The 17991-nt window shown below is 41.7% G+C and overlaps 1 protein-coding gene across 2 annotated transcripts in view; it reads right to left on the bottom strand.

Moving 5' to 3' along the window:
• ENPP7 (ectonucleotide pyrophosphatase/phosphodiesterase 7) overlaps positions 1 to 17991 on the bottom strand; it is a 107652-nt gene that overhangs the window by 33573 nt on the left and 56088 nt on the right. For both annotated transcript variants that reach the window (XM_029599171.1, XM_029599174.1), the window contains exon 3: positions 5004 to 5149. In XM_029599171.1, the coding sequence (XP_029455031.1) occupies positions 5004 to 5149 (146 nt within the window). The remainder of the gene's footprint in view (positions 1 to 5003; positions 5150 to 17991) is intronic.

Genomic DNA, 17991 nt, shown 5'->3' with positions numbered 1-17991 from the left:
CCTCCCCTCACTCCCAACCTTTTTCCCTTTCCCCTCTCTACCTCAACCCACCTTTTTTCCCACCCACCCCCCATCTGACATACCAAGTATATATCCGCTGATTATAATCCATGTTTCTGTATTACTAATTTATTGTTTTATGTTAATTTATAGTTTGTAATTTTGTTAACTTATTGGTTGATTCTTGATCTCCCATTTCTGTTATTGTTTAATTCTGTCCTATCTTCCGACATCCATGTTATTACTCTCCCTGTTTTAATGTAACTTCTCATTTCTACTTATACGTTAATTGGTTTCCCCATGTTTTAATGTAAACCGGTACGATAAGACCTGGTCTTGAGTGTCGGTATAGTAAAAGAAGTTAAATAAATAAATAAATAAATAAAATAAAGGACAACCTTGACATGTTCCTCCAAGTAGTAAGAATGGGATAGACATTAAACCATTGATAATACTAGCTATAGGTAATGTATTTAGCAATCATATCCATTGAATAAATGATTCAGGGAGACCATAGCATCTAAATCTCAGTGGAAAAGGGTAAACAGTGGAGTGCCTCAGGAATCTGTACTTGGACTGGTGCTTTTCAATATATATATAAATGATCTGGAAAGGAATACGACGAGTGAGGTTATCAAATTTGCGGATGATACAAAATTATTCAGAGTAGTTAAATCACAAGCGAATTGTGATACATTACAGGAGGACCTTGCAAGACTGGAAGATTGGGCATCCAAATGGCAGATTAAATTTAATGTGGACAAGTGCAAGGTGTTGCATATAGGGAAAAATAACCCATGCTGTAGTTACATGATGTTAGGTTCCATATTAGGAGCTACCACCCAGGAAAAAGATCTAGGCATCATAGTGGATAATACTTTAAAATCATCAGCTCAGTGTGCTGCAGCAGTCAAAAAAGCAAACAGAATGTTAGGAATTATTAGGAAAGGAATGGTTAATAAAACGGAAAATGTCATAATATCTCTATATCGCTCCATGGTGAGACTGCACCTTGAATACTGTGTACAATTCTGGTCGCCGCATCTAAAAAAAAATATAGTTGCGATGGAGAAGGTACAGAGAAAGGCAACCAAAAAGATAAAAGGGATGGAACAGCTCCCCTATGAGGAAAGACTGAAGAGATTAGGGCTGTTCAGCTTGGAGAAGAGACGGCTGAGGGGGAATATGATAGAGGCCTTTAAGATCATGAGAGGTCTTGAATGAGTAGATGTGAATCGGTTATTTACACTTTCGAATAATAGAAGGACTAGGGGGCACTCCATGAAGTTAGCAAGCAGCACATTTAAGACTAATCGGAGAAAATTCTTTTTCACTCAACGCACAATAAAGCTCTGGAATTTGTTGCCAGAGGATGTGGTTAGTGCAGTTAGTGTAGCTGGGTTCAAAAAAGGTTTGGATACGTTCTTGGAGGAGAAGTCCATTAATGGCTATTAATCAATTATACTTAGGGAATAGCCACTGCTATTAATTGCATCAGTAGCATAGGATCTTCTTAGTGTTTGGGTACTTGCCAGGTTCTTGTGGCCTGGTTTGGCTTCTGTTGGAAACAGGATGCTGGGCTTGATGGACCCTTGGTCTGACCCAGCATGGCAATTTCTTATGTTCTTATATATGAACATTATCAAAGACTTTTTCTGCATCTAAGCTAATGATCTGACCCTGTTTGTTATTAGATTCTCCGAACCAAAGAGCAGCAATCAACTTTCATATATTGGTCACACCATTTTGATTTTTTACAATGCCTGTCTGATCTGCCACTACTAATGATGATTCTATCAAAATGAGCCGATTGGCTAGAAAGCATGCCAATATTTTCAAATCCAACATTTGTTAACGATATTGGTCTATAGGAGCCAGGCAAGGATAAATCCTTATACATACAATAACCCAGAGCTTTTCACACGATGTCAATCTTTTGCGACGCTGCACCACCAAAAATATTTAGGCAATGACCTTCATAATAGGCTTCCTCGTTAGGGCTTTCGCCTATTCAACTCGGCCTTATGCATAATCATAGGTCATGATGTTAAAGATATTTTTTGAGAAAGTTTTCTTTTGCAAATTAAAACGAATAAAGTCAATGACTATTTCAAACTCTGACTGGCATTATTCCATATGTATAATCCATCATTTAAATGGTTAGACTTATCTGGATTGTAGCACTTTTTCAGTCAAAAACCATGACAGTGTTCACAGTGCTGACCCACTTACCTTACCAGGTATGGGGAAAACTGTAATTTAAAACATGATTCATATCAAATTTAAAACTGCCACCAGCCATGCTACAATTGTAGATATTAAGTAATGGCTCTAGCACTTTTCCCCCAGAATCTTATAAAATTCCATACCAAAATGATCTAATCCAAGTGCCTTGGCCAAAGTTATGTGTTTTATAACCGTCATGATCTCTGCCACTGAAATGGGTTTATCTGGTATCTGCTTATGTAAAATATTTGGTTGTGAAAGATGTACATTTGCAAAAGATTTACTTTGAGTAGTTTCGTCAGACGCTTGCCCAGCCTATAAACTTTGATAGTATTCCAACATTATTTGTGTAATCTCTGTATTGGAGGTGTGTAGCAAGTTTGACTTAACATTTAATGCAATTATATAGTGCTTGGGCTTAATATTTTTGACTATTTGTGCTAACATTTTGCCAGCTTTTTTACCTTGCCAGAACAATTGGCTCTTAAAAAAATACTATATGTTGAATCTCTCTCTGGAACAACAGGTGATTTAGAGATTTTTTATAGCATCTATTTGACTCTGCGTATCTACTTGCAGAGACTGCATATGTTATTGCTTCACAGATCCTACTTGTTCATACAGATGTAATATTTCTTTGTCTAGCATTTTTGGGGGAGCCATATAAGCTATAATATGTTCACACAGGACTGCTTTGCCTGCATTTCAAAAAACAACCCCTGGGCCACCTTCAGTCAGATTAAGTTCCACATATTCATCCCACTTTTGCTTTAAATAGTCAGAGAAATTTGTATCATAATATAATAATGGTTATAAACGCCATTGAAATGCTGGCTTTCGTATTGGTATAGACATATTCTTTGTGATATGAGCATGATCCAATAAAAAGAAGGTGTCCATGGCAGCAGATTGAAGTTTGGGAAGAAGAGATGAGGAAATTAAAAAATAATCTTTTTTAGAATATGAATTATGTACCTTAGGAAAAAAGTAAAATCTGGTTGGTTGGGATGTAATACAGTTGGTTGGGATTAATTGCAATTCTTTCCTGAGAAAATGTACCCCTTCGGTTATTTTTTGTGGACATCTCACTCTAATAAGGTTTGGTATCTAATTCTAGATTTATGGGTAGATTAAAATCTCCTCTCATTATTATCTGGTATTAGAGAAATTGCCCCATCGCATTCATCAATTTAGAAAAAAAGGTTGTTGAAAGACATTTGGGGCATATACAGTTCATTGCAAAGTACAATTTTCTGATATGCAATAGAACCACTAATAATAAGACAGCGCCCTTATTTATCCACAGTTTTCTTTTCCAACACAAATTAACAATTCTTATGTATTAATATAACAAATCCTCTCTGTCAGTGTCTACTAGAATAAGTAACATAGTAACATTGTTCAACCCAGTCCTGTTTTAATTTTCCATGTTCCTTATCAGTAAGATGTGTTTCTGGAAGAAATGCAATTTGAGTTTTAGCTCTTTTAAATAAGTTTAGTATATTTTTTTCTTTTTATTGGTAAATGAATACCATCAACATTCAGCGAGACTATATGAAGAACAGCCATAATTCCCATGGCAGTGATTCAGAAAAAACAAAACAAAACACAACCACTGTTAGGAAAGTAGACTATAAGTGCTGCCCAGCCTCAATACCACAGTCTTATTACTGTTATGCAATTTCAAAAAACATCTCTCCTGATGCAATAAGACTTTATTCCGTTTCCAGGACTCTAGCTTTGATGAGAGGGTGAATGGAAATCAAAAGATCTCTGGTATTTCTTTTTTTTTTTTAAAGCTGGAGATTTTTAAATCCTATTATTTTAAATTTTGGGGTGTTATTTCATGTGTCTGTCTGCTGTTTTGAAATATTTTAGTGGTATTTGGAAAATATTAGAACAAATTTATGTGACTTCTTAAAATTATTAGAAGTTTGTGGCCTGTTTAGATATGAGGAAATCAGATACCCGGTGGGCAGGTTTTGAAAAAAATCCCTGGGCTGACATTTTCCTGAAATCTGCCCCTGCACACAAGTTACAGATTTTGCTGGTTGGATATGGCATTTCCAGTGGAAGGTAGCTCGGGGAGACTGCTCTGTGCCCTGCACTCCCCTAGAGACAGCCCTGTGGATGGACACTCTCTTCTTTCATTGGTATATTAGGGAGCGCTGTTTTCTGACAAAGCAAGATTCACCCCTTTCTTTCTCTTTCTGTAGACAAAATCCCAATCCATTCCCTGATCCTTACTTGCCTTTACTTCTGTGGCTTTCTGCCCCCCTCTTGTAGTCCATTCATAATGAAACAGCAGGAATCCTTTTCAAATCTCCAAAATCTTGCTCTGCCCCTCCTTTCATCTGTGCAGATACCACTCTTCTCTGCCCCTGCAGGATGTCCTCCGCTCACTCTTTCCTCCATTTTGCCTCTTGCTGCCTCCTACCTCTATAGCTTACTCCCTTTTTCAGTAAACCTGGTCCCTTCCCCCTTTTAAGTGCCATTTGAATATCCTTTCCTTAGAAAGACATTTTAACTGCACCAGCAACTTTGTGATTCATCACAACGCCATCACTGCAGCTCTCCCACACTCATATCTTCTCTGTGTTTCCCTTTCTCCCCACATCAATTCACTTCTTTGCAGGTTGCACTGGGGACAAAACTCAGTCTTTAAATGGAATAATAATAGCCCCATGTGCTAAAGCTCACAAAATTAAATCCCTTCTGTAACTCTTCTGTACCCTGTAATGAGAGTGATATGAGGAAGAGGAGAGTGTGTTACATACCTGTCTCTGAGCTGTGATCCAGATTGGCAAACTGCCATTGTCCCACCACTTGGAGATGCCCTGTGTAGGGTAATAGGGAAGTTTAACCCCATTTGTAGTATTAAAGTACATGTTGTGGATTACACCGTGATTTTCTATGTACTTCCCTGCAAAGAAAAACAGATAAGTGATGCCTGAGGGACTGTGATCAACATGTGGCAAAATATTTCCACCTGGGACCATCCTGCCTTGTATCCCCATCTTAAGGCCTGCCTGCGAAGGACCCCCATCAGCTGCTGCCTCCTAGACCATCCACCGCCCCTCCTGGTAGGACTGTTGACCCCGCCCACCGTTGATGTAATTCTCTTGGTGCCGGGATAAAGGACGTGCATTGACGCCATAGGCGCTGCGTGCCAAAGAAGCGCACACAAGGAGCAAGCCCCTTTGTGCACCCCTTAGTGTCGCCTTTAGTAAGCCATTCTTCGTTTTTCTGTCGGTGCCATTGGTTGAGTTTTCTTTTTCTGGATTCTGCATTTTCACTTTTTATCCTTTCTTTTGGAAAAAGGGAATATGGCAGTAGTGAATTTAATGCATTCTGTCCTGGGTCCTGGGATTTATGGGGATTTAGCAGGTTTATATAAACGAGATCATAAAAGAAACAAGACACCTGATTTATCTGGTTCTTACTCTGTCTCGTTCTGCTTCATCTTGTTTGCTGATTTTATTATTACTACTGAATGCTCTACTTGAAGATCACAATCCCTCAATTTGTTGTTTAACCAGAACCTGGTTGAAGGAGAATAATAGTGTTTTAGTCAGTCAGATCTCACATCCAAATTATGACAAGATTCATTATCCTAGACTAAGACATAAAGGTGGAAGAATAACGATAATATTTAAGAAAGAGCTTAAACATGTACCTGCACTATTGTTCCCCCTTTTGAGGCTGCTATTCTTAAATCTCAGTACCTAAGTTTAGGATTTGTATATTGTCCTCCCGGGTTGTTAGAACGCAATAGTTGATTGAACTTTTTGCTAATCAGTTATCTCCTAGATCCACGATTATTTTGGAGATTTTAATTTACATGTGGATAGAGAGCCTAGATCAAATGCTTGTGAATCTTTTTTAGAATCCATGAGCGTTCTTGGATGGGAACAACACATTTTTTAACCAAATCATAAAGCAGGTCATACTCTAGACTTATCTGCTGGTAAGAATGTTATGTCTCCAAACATTTCTGTATCTGCTTTACCTTGGTCAGGTCACAAACTGATTGGTGCTAGCATTTTTATTCCAAATAAAACAGCCAGTGTTTGCTCAGTGAAATTGTCTTTTTCATATTGTAAATCTATGAACCCTGATGATTTAAAAGAAAAAACAATAATAGAACTTGATGATTTAAATTTGGATAATTATTATTATTATTATTATTATTATTAAAGGCTTTTATATACCGACTTTCTTGATACAAATCAAATCAACTCTGTTTACATCGAACAAGTAGTAACTATAACCAACCAAAAACTAGTATATACTATAACCAACTAGTATATACTATAACCAACCAAAAACTAATATCAATTCAGCTTGTTCTTCCTGGGATCAGATTGTCACTTTTATAACAAATGAACTTAGCCCTGCTATAATTAAGACTGTAATTAATAATCCTAATAATAATAATAATAATAATAATAAATGCTCCCTGGTTTAGTAATACCATCAAGCATCTAAGAGGAATCTTAAAAAATGTGAAAAGCATTGGAGGAAATGTCCATTTCCCAAACTTTAGGTAATCATAGATCGCTTTTATGCAAATATAGATCTTTAATTAGCTATGCCAAAAAAATATTATGCACAAAAGATACATAATGTAAAGTTCAACTCTAATTTACTTTATGCAATGGTTAAACATTTGATTGGAGACCTGCTAACAACTTATATAAAGGAAGCAAGCATATATTGAATAAGGTTGCTGATAGGACAGAACCCTGTGGCACATGTATCAATACTGAAAAAAATCAGAAAAATGATTACCAATTACCTCCTATCACCGACTCTCTCTCTCTTTGCTTTTAAAATGCAATCAGTGTGCCATTTTTTTCCTTAACAAAATTAATAACTTGATTAAAAATTCTCCACAAACTACTTTATTGAATACTCCTGAACATCTGTATGGTTCCTTATTTTGGAATGCTTTTGAACCGATTTCTTCTATAGAAACAGGACAAATTATAGCTCGGATAAAACTACCAGCTGCCCATCCTTTATATCTAATTCCTGTGAAATCTTTGAAGGCGGCTCACGATATAATAAGTCCTAGTATCTCTAAACTGGTCAAGCTCTCCCTTTCTGAAGGGATTCTTCCTGCTAGCTTAAAACAAGCTGTGATTAAACTGATCTTAAAAGCTAATACTGAAAAGAATAATGATTGGAGTAATTACAGACCCAATTCCAATTCATCTTTTTTTTATCAAACGTTTTTGAAACCGTGGTCAGCTATCTAGACATTTGGAAGATGAGAATGTCCTATTTTCAAATCAATTAGGATTTAGAAAATATCACTCTACTGAAACACTGCTTATGTCTATGACTGATTCTGTCTTGCTTGGGTTTGACTCAGGTGAATCATATTAAGTTGTCTTACTCAATCTATCTGCAGCATTTGATACAGTGGATCATGCAATTCTCCTTCATAGATTAGTAGAAACAGGGATTGCAGGTAATGTTCTTAAATGGTTCACATCTTTTGTATCTGAAAGATCATTCCAAGTGAAAATTGGTAATCATTTTTCTGATTTTTTTCAGTATTGATATATGTGCTGTCCTGTCAGCCACCTTATTCAATATATACATGCTTCCTTTATATAAGTTGTTAGCAAGTCTTGAGCTCACTTTCTGTTTAAATGCTGATGTTCAATTTTATATTCTTATAATTAATTCAATTGATCATACCATTAAAGTATTAAATATCTATATGGCTGCAATTTAACAAGTGTTATCTCATATTAGATTGTCTTTAAATCTTTTTAAGGACTCTTAATAATCCTTCACATAGCAACATAAGTGCAGGTAAAATTACTCTATCAGACCATGTGCACAATCTTGAGGTACTGATAGATGAGAAGCTGTCTATGAGTAACATGTTAAATATCTGATTACATCAGATAATGGTAGACTGTGATTACTGCAACAGTTGAAACCATTATTAACGAATAATGAATTCTGCACTGTGTTCTAGATCTTAATCTTTTCAAATTTAGATAAGAACATAAGAAGTTGCCATACTGGGTCAAACCAAGGGTCCATCAAGCCCAGCATCCTGTTTCCAACAGTGGCCAATCCAGGATACAAGTACTTGGCAAGAACCCAAACACTAAGTAGATCCCATGCTACTAATGCCAGTAATAGCAGTGGCTATTCTCTAAGTCAACTTGGTTAATAGCAGTTAATGGACTTCTGCTCCAAGAACGTATCCAAACCTTTTTTAATCCCAGCTACACTAACCACATCCTCTGGCAACAAATTCCAGAGCTTAATTGTGTGTTGAATTGAAAAATAATTTTCTCCAATTTGTTTTAAATGTGCTACTTGCTAACTTCATGGAGTGCCCCCTAGTCCTTCTGTTATCCGAAAGAGTAAATAACTGATTCACATTTACATGTTCTAGTCCTCTCATGATTTTATAGACCTCTATCATATCCCCCTCAGCCGTCTCTTCTCCAAGCTAAACAGCCCTAACCTCTTTAGCCTTTCCTCATATGGGAGCCATTCCATCCCCTTTATCATTTTGGTTGCCCTTCTCTGTACCTTCTCCAGTGCAACTATATCTTTTTTGAGATGCAGCGACCAAAATTGTATACAGCATTCAAGGTGCGGTCTCACCATGGAGCGATACAAAGGCATTATAACATTTTCCATTTTATTCACCATTCCCTTCCTAATAATTCCTAACATTCTGTTTGCTCTTTTGACTGCTGCAGCATCCTGAGCCGACAATTTCAATGTATTAACCACTATGACACCTAGATCTTTTTCCTGGGTGTTAGCTCCTAATACGGAACCTAACATTATGTAATTACAGCATGGGTTATTTTTCCCTATATGCATCACCTTACACTTGTCAACATTACTTTTCATTTGCAATTTGGATGCCCAATCTTCCAGTCTCGCAAGGTCCTCCTGCAATTTATCACAATCTGCTTGTGATTTAAGTACTCTGAATAATTTTGTATCATCTACAAATTTGATTATCTCACTTGTCGTATTCCTTTCCAGATCATTTATAAATATATTGAAAAGCAGCAGTCCAAGAACAGATCCCTGAGGCACTCCACTGTTTACCCCTTTCCACTGAGAAAATTGTCCATTCAATCCTACTCTCTGTTTCCTGTCTTTTAACCAGTTTGTAATCCATGGAAGAACATTGCCTCCTATCCCATGACTTTTTAGTTTTCTTAGAAGCCTCTCATGGGGAACTTTATCAAACGCCTTCTGAAAATCCAAATATACATCTACCAGTTCACCTTGATCCACATGCTTATTAACCCCTTCAAAAAAGTGAAGCAGATTTGTGAGGCAAGATTTTCCTTGGGTAAATCCATGCTGGCTGTGTCCCATTAAACCATGACTTTCTGTATGCTCTGTGATTTTGAACTTTAGAAGAGTTTCCACTATTTTTCCTGGAACTGAAATCAGGCTCACCAGTCTATAGTTTCACAGATCACCCCTGGAGTCCTTTTTAAATATTGGGGTCACATTGGCCAATGCTTATGGTTTTTCCTATTTTTTTCAGATCGACCCTTCTTCCATTTTTAGAAGGATGTATTTTTGGCTAAAATAGCCTCTTTCACCTCACCTTTTAACCATGCCGGTAATCGTTTTGCCTTCCTTCCACTTTTCTTAATTCATGGAATACATCTGGACTGAGCTTCTAAGATTGAATTTTTAAACAATGTCCATGCCTGTTGTTCACTTTTAACCTTCGCAGCTGCTCCTTTTAGTTTTTTTCTAACTATTTTCTTCATTTTATCAAAGTTTCCATTTTGAAAATTTAGGAGTAGATTTTAAAAAAAGCATGCGCAGTGTACATGTGCACGCGCCACCCGGTGTGTGCACATGTACGCCCGACTTTATAACATGCGCGCGCGCCGAGCCGCGCTGCCTTTCCCCGTTCCCGAAATTGGAGCGGCCTGGAAGGGAACTTCCCTTCCCCCTAACCTCACCTTTCCCCCCCCAGCCCTACTCTAACCCCCCCCAAATTTTTATTTTACCTTTTGCGCCTTCCTCTAGGCAGGCGCAAGTTGTGCACGATGGCAGCCTGCCGGCACGCGATCCTCCGACACAGCAGTAATGGCCACTCTATCGGAGGCCTCTTGCCCTGCCCCCGCCCCGCCCCTTTGGCAAAGCCCCGGGACTTACATGCGTCCTGGGGCTTTACGCGCGTAACCCTTTTAAAATCAGGCCCTTGGTGTTAGAGCTGTAGATTTACATATTGTGCCCCTTCCAGTCATTAGTTCAAATTTGATCATGTTATGATCACTATTGCCAAGTGGTCCCACCACCATTACCTCTCTCACCAAATCCTGCGTTCCACTAAGAATTAGATCTAAAATAGCTCCCTGTCTTGTCAGTTCCTGAGCCAATTGCTCCATGAAGCAGTCGTTTATTCCAACCAGGAACTTTATGTCTCTAGCATGTCCTGATGTTACGTTTACCCAGTCAGTATCGGGGTAATTGAAATCTCCCATTATTACTGCACTGCCAAATTGGTTAGCTTCCCTGATTTCTCTTAGCATTTCATCTTCTGTCTGACCATTTTGTCAGGTGGACGGTAGTAAACTCCTATCCAGTGATCATCAAACAGTATGGTTTGATATTGCAAATAGGATCTGGAGAAGTGTCACAAAGATCCAAGTTGTGAACTTCAAAAAAACAGACTTTTTGGAAATGGGGAAATATCTGGAGGCAGAACTTGAAGACTGGGAGAAAATGGGAGAGGTCGAACAAAAGTGGGCCAAACTAAAAGGAGCAATTACAAAAACAATAAATCTGTATGTTAGAATAGTAAACAAAAGTAAGAGAAATAAGAAACCAATCTGGTTCACAAAGGAGGTGGCTGATGTAATAAAAGCAAAAAAAGCAGCTTTTAAGAAGTATAAAGGATCCCAAAAAGTGGAACACAGGGAGGACTATCTGGTGAACCTGAGGGAGATGAAAAAAGTAATCAAGAAAGCAAAAAGTCAGGCAGAGGAAAGGATTGCCAAGGAGATAAAGCAAGGTGACAAAACATTTTTTCAGATATATCAGAGAAAGGAGAATAGTACATAGTGGTATAGTGAAATTGAAAGGGGTTAAGGATCAATGGGTGGAGGGAGATGATGAATTAGCAGAAATATTAAACAAATACTTCAGTTCAATGTTCATTAAAGAAGACACTGGAGAAGGTTTGTCACTTGTTATCAAGACTGTAGAAGGGGATGGAGTAGACGAAACTCCATTTACAGAAGATAATATATGGGAAGAGCTAAGAAAACTGAAAGTGGACAAAGCCATGGGGCCTGATGAGGTTCACCCCAAAATACTGAGGGAACTCAGAGATGTACTAGCGGGTCCACTGTGAGACCTGTTCAATAGATCTTTGGAAAAGGGTGTGGTGCTGAGTGACTGGAGAAGAGCGGTGGTGGTCCCGCATCACAAGAGTGGGAGCAGAAAAGAGGCTGGAAACTACAGGCCAGTTAGCATCACCTCGATGGTGGGAAAATTAATGGATACTCTGCTGAAGGAAAGGATAGTGAACTATTGTTGGGAAGCGCTAGGAGAGCGGTTCCGCTTACCAGGGGAATGTGTGTTCTTGGACCATGGCTCGACCCCAGAGGAACTCCGAAGAGGTGCCACAGCAGGCGAGGCATGCCCGAGTATGAGCTGAACAGGAGCGCGGTTGGACTGAAGACAGATGACTGAAGATATTGACCCTCCTCCAGACCTGCACGCTTCGGGAAGACCATCAACACAATGGTGGTCTATTGAACAGTCCTCCGACCGTTCCAAGCCCTTTTGGATCTGCCGCTGGGTAACGGCAAGAAGTGGCAGGCCAGTTGGAGGCCAGGGCAGTGAAGACCGGAACATGGAGATTCAGACGAAGACTCAGGAATGAGGTACTTGGATGCATAGACGAAGACTCAGAAACAAGGTACTCAGAGAAAGGTTCAAGGTATTCAGAAGACTCAAGCTAGGTTCAAGGCATTCGGGAGAATCAAGCAAAGTTCAAGGTATACAGGAGAAGCAAGTAAAGTACTGGGTTGAGACTGCGATGCAGCGCACCCTACACAGTCCACCCACGAGACTAGTCGCAGACCACGCTGGACTCGAAGAGCCTCTAGACGAAATGATGGAAGCTGATATTGAAACATGACAAAGATACTGAAGAGGCCTGCACTGAGGTACGCCCTACACAGCTGCCAGTGGCTGGTTGCGGACCACGCTGCAACGGAGCAGGAACAAACAGAGTCATAGGCATGGACGGTGCAGGCACAAGGTATCCGAGGGCGAGCAAAGTTCAAGACACAGGACCAAGATACGTCTTGGCTTTAAGCAAGGGATTCAGGACCAAGACACGGCTTGGCTTCAAGCAAGGGATTTCCTCCGAAGGCTTGAGCTGCGGTAGTGAAGAAGGCATTGTACCATGAAGCGCCCTACTCAGCCCACCCGTGGGACTGTCATGGACCACGACATGGCACGCCAGGAAAGGTGATGATGAGGAACCTGGGGTTCAGGACATCGGGACTGGATCACAGACATCAGAAACAGGAGACGGACATCTGGACTGGAACGCGAACATCTGGACTGGAACATGGTCATCAGGAATGGATCACGGACTTCAAGACGAGACATGGAGCTCCGACAGGAAACGAAGAACACAGGACCTAGAATAAGAGCTGGAACAGCAAGTCTCCTGGAGTGAAGGACAGGAACATCCAGGAACAACTAACTCCTTGCGAAGGCAACGCTGGAATGAATGCTGGGCCCTTTTGTAGAGCTGAAGAGGACAACACCCAGGGAGGAGCCAGCAGGAGGCCACACCTGACTGGCCCTTGAAGAGCAGGAAAGGGGCGCACGCCCACACCTTAGGAAGCTGGAGGAGAAGAGCAGGAAGCTGGTGGCATCCTCAGCCACGTGGAAGGCCCGAGGAAGCAAGGCAGGCAGCGGGGCAACCCTGTCATGAAGGTGGAGAGGTGACAGGCTGCAGGAAGAGCAAGAAGCTGCAGGCACCGACAGGGACGGCTTCCCTGCCGGGCAAGGACCTGGGCAGCCGCAGGCACCGTCCGGGACGGCTTCCCTGCCAGCTGAAGACCCCAGCACCAGCAAGGATGGCTTCCTTGCCTGCGAGGACCCCAGGAAGAAAGCAGGAGCGGCTCCAGCTGCATCGGAGTGCACCGGAGCGGCAGCGGCGGTCCCGACCACGAGGGAAGGCTCCCGGCACTCGGCCCTGCTGCGCAGGGCAAGAGAACGTGGCTCCCGTGCCGGGTCGGAGGGAACAGCGTTGTTGCGTCCGTCGGTCTTCGACGGCTTCGCCCTGCTTGTTGCACCCCTATCTCGGCTCCTCCCGCTTACCTAGGCAAGATGGCTACCACAGCGTCATCAAGCCAACTTCTCTGGCGTCCCCGGAACGGCTATGGTGCAGCCGTATGCCATTACTCCTCCTAGGTACCTGCTAGGGTGCGTGCGCACGCGCAACCCACGTCTAAGTACGTCCAGTGGTGCGAACCACGAGGGCGTTCCCTCAGCTGACATCACGCCACCCTGGGTATATCTACTTCTCAAGATTGCTAGCTCGTTGAGTTGGCAAAGGCTCGAATAGACTCGAATGACTCGACTGTTCCTGACTGTGCTACTCGGCTGCTTCTCTGCTGCCTGCGGGAAGCTTTCCTTCTGCCCTTCGGGGTGTGCTACTAACTTGGGTACCCGCTCCTCGGGGGCCCTCTGTTCTATTTTCAGGTGCCATTCAGGGAACAGGTACTCGCTCCTCAGGGCCTGCTCTCCTTGCCTCAGTGCCTGTACCTACTACAACCATCTGGTGGAATCGCATCCATTACAGCTAACACCGAGTGAGTACTTTAATTTCTCATCTGTCTCATCCACAGTATCTGCTGCAGAACCTCCTGATGTCATCTTGGAGAGAAGGGCTCCTTCTGCCGAGATCCCTGAGACTACAACTCACCACTGCCACCTGGTGGCTACTTCAAGTTGTATAAATAAAGATTAATTCTGGTGTTTTATGTAGAGTCTAGCCCAGTGCTGTGGCTCCTCACGGGGCTCCTCCCCGTGGGTGTGGTCATCTCCACAGCACCCAAGGATCCACTAAAACACACGTAATAACAAGAAGCATCAGCGGCCTGACTGGACACGAGAGGTAGGGGACATGCCCGCGCTCCTAGCGGGCAGGTTCACAACAACTATCTACAATCCGGAGGGTTGCTCGATCAGAAGCAGCATGGATTCACCAGGGGAAGGTCCTGTCAGACGAATCTAATTGATTTCTTTGATTGGGTGACTAGGGAAGCGGATCAGGGAAGAGCGCTCAAAGTATTTACTTGGATTTTAGTAAAGCTTTTGATATGGTCCCACACAGAAGACTCATCAACAAAATGAGACGCTTGGGAGTCAGCTCCAAGGTGTTGGCGTGGATTACAAACTGGTTGAATGATAGAAGACAATGGGTGATGGTAAATGGAACCTACTCAGAAGAGAGAATGGTGTTAAGCGGAGTACCACAGGGATTGGTGTTGGGACAGGTTTTGTTCAACATCTTCGTGAGCAACATTGCAGAAAGGATAGAAGGTGAAGTTTGTCTATTTGTGGATGATACTAAGATCTGCAACAAAGTGGACACGCCGGAAGGAGTACAGAGAATGAGACAGGATTTAAGGAAGCTGGAAGAGTGGTCAAAGATATGGCAGCTGGGATTCAATGCCAAGAAATGCAGAGTCATGCATCTGGGGTGTGGTAATCCGAAAGAACTATATGCGTTGGGGGTTGAAGGGCTGATGTGCACAAAGCAGAAGAAAGACCTTGGGGTGATAGTGTCTAACGACCTGAAGTCGACGAAGCAATGTGATACAGCAATAGCCAAAGCCAGAAGAATGCTGGGCTGCATAGAGAGAGGAATATCTAGTAAGAAAATGGAAGTGATAATCCCCTTGCACAGGTCCTTTGTGAGGCCTCACCTGGAGTACTGTGTTCAATTCTGGAGACCCTATCTCAAAGGAGACAGAGACAGGATGGAGGTGGTCCAGAGAAGGGCGACCAAAATGGTGGGTGGTCTCCATCGAATGACTTATGAGGAGAGGTTGAAGAACCTGAATATGTATACCCTGGAGGAGAGGAGGAGCAGGGGTGATATGATATAGAACTTCAGATACTTGAAAGGTTTTAATGATCCATGGTTGTCAACAAACCTTTTCCATTGGAAACAATTTAGTAGAACTAGGGGTCATGATTTGAAACTCCAGAGAGGAAGACTTAGAACTAATGTCAGGCGGAGCGCACTGTTAACCCTTGATTGGACGCGCGTTTTCGACGCACTAGCATTACCCCTTATTCAGTAAGGGGTCAAAAATGCGCGTCCAACCCCCCCGAACCTAATAGCGCTCACAACATGCAAATGCATGTTGATGGCCCTATTAGGTATTCCCACGCGATTCAGTAAGTAAAATGTGCAGCCAAGCCGCACATTTTACTTTAAGAAATTAGCGCCTACCCAAAGGTAGACTGCTTTTCTGTGCACCCTCCGACTTAATATCATGGTGATATTAAGTCGGAGGTCCCGAAGGTAAAAAAAGTAAAAAAAAAAAAAATTCAAAGTAGGCCCGCGGCTTGAAAACCGGACGCTCAATTTTGCTGGCGTCCAGTTTCTGAACCCGTGGCTGTCAGCGGGCTCGAGAACCAACGCTGACAAAATTGAGTGTCGGCTGTCAAACCCGCTGACAGCCGCCGCTCCTGTCCCTAAAGAGGCGCTAGGGACACGCTAGTGTCCTTAGCGCCTCTTTTTACCTGTTTCTACCGCCGGACTTTGCTGTATCGGCCCGTATGTGATTATCACTATATTCTTACCCAACACACATGGGATTTCTACCCATATAGATTTTAGTCTCTTGTATGATCTATATCCTGTTGGACTGTATGCTCTCCCGGACATTAAGTGCCACATCCCCACCAAGTTGATCCTCCCTATCATTGCGATATAATTTGTTCCCTGATATAGCACTGTCCCATTGGTTATCCTCCTTCCACCAGGTCTCTGAGATGCCAGTTATGTCTATCTCATCATTCACTGCTACACACTCGAACTCTCCCATTTTACTTCTTAGACTTCTGGCATTGGCATACAGACATTTCAAAGTGTGTTTTTTGTTTGTATTAGCAAACTGCTTTTCAGTTGATAGGGATAATTTGGAATCCTTTAGCTCAGGTGATACTTTATTTCTAGGCACATGAACCACTTTTGCTTTTATTGGAACCTCTCTGTTGGGATACCCTAACTCTCCTGTTTCATTAATATCCTTTGAAGCTACCTTCCTCTGAACCTTGCACTGCTGAGTGACCTTTGGCTCTCCCCCTTGTTCTAGTTTAAAAGCTGCTTTATCTCCTTTTTAAAACTGAGCGCCAGCAGCATGGTCCCACTCTGGTTAAGGTGGAGCCCGTCCTTTTGGAAAAGTCTCCCCCTTCCCCAAAAGGTTCCCCAGGTCCTAACAAAACTGAATCCCTCTTCCTTGCACCATCGTCTCATCCACGCATTGAGACTCCGGAGCTCTGCCTGCCTCTGGTGACCTGCGCGTGGAACAGGGAGCATTTCAGAGAATGCCACTCTGGAGGTTCTGGATTTCAACTTTCTACCCAAGAGCCTAAACTTGGCTTCCCGAACCTCCCTCCCACATTTTCCTATGTCATTTGTGCCCACATGTACCATGACAGCCGGCTTCTACCCAGCACTATCTAAAATCCTATCTAGGTGACGCGTGAGATCTGCCACCTTCACACCAGGCAAGTTACCAGGTGTGAAGATGCCCACCAGCCACCCAGCTATCTACATTTCTAATAATCAAATCACCAACTTTGATGGCCCTTTCCTCTTGGACAGTAACCCTGGGAGACTCTTCCTCGGTGTGAGAGGACAATGCATCTCCTAGAGAGCAGGTCCTTGCTACAGGATCATTTCCTGCTGCACCAGGATGATGCTCTCCAACCGGGAAACTTTTCTAATCCAAGTATTATTATTACTCTCTTCTGCTTTGTCTCCCTCCTTATACTTTTAAGATCTCTTCAAATGTTACAGAATGCAACAGCAAGACTTCTTACTGGTTGTAAAACATTTGACCATATTACCCCGATTTTGATTTCATTACATTGGTTACCAATAGACTTTATAATTCAGTATAAAATTCTCACATTAATCTTCAAAATTATTCATTCTAAAGATTCTGATTGGATTGGGTCAGCTTACATTTTTACACTTCTCAACGATCACATAGATCTGAAAATAAAGGGTGACTAATATTTCCCTCTATTCAGAGCGCTTTCTTATGTGAGCCTTTTCCAAAGCTGGCCCTAAATTAAGGAATTCTATGCCGGAAGCATTGCGTATTTTAACTGATGGAAAAAAATTCAAATGTGAACTTTAAACCTGGCTGTTTAAAAATGCCTATGATCTTAAATGAGAAAGTTACGCTGATGTTATTATTGTTCATTGAAAGACTTACGTAAAGTATGATTATTTGATTTTATTCCTTTTCTGTTATTTTTAGTATGTTTTATAAATTGTATTAATTTTATTTTACATTATGTATTTTAATTTGTAAACTGTTGTCTTCATTTGGAATGATGATATATAAAACGTGGAAATAAAAATAAATCAATCTCACTCTCCACCCAGGCCTCAGAATCCTTTCCATTACTCCATCCACAGCTAGACCAATCCTTCCTTATTCCCCCCCCCCCCAACCATCCAGGATC

This window comes from Rhinatrema bivittatum, chromosome 4 (assembly GCF_901001135.1).
Source record: "Rhinatrema bivittatum chromosome 4, aRhiBiv1.1, whole genome shotgun sequence".
Classification (NCBI taxonomy): Eukaryota; Metazoa; Chordata; class Amphibia; order Gymnophiona; family Rhinatrematidae; genus Rhinatrema; species Rhinatrema bivittatum.
The sequence above is the reverse complement of the archived record's forward strand: the minus strand, read 5'-3'. Positions and strand labels throughout refer to the sequence as shown.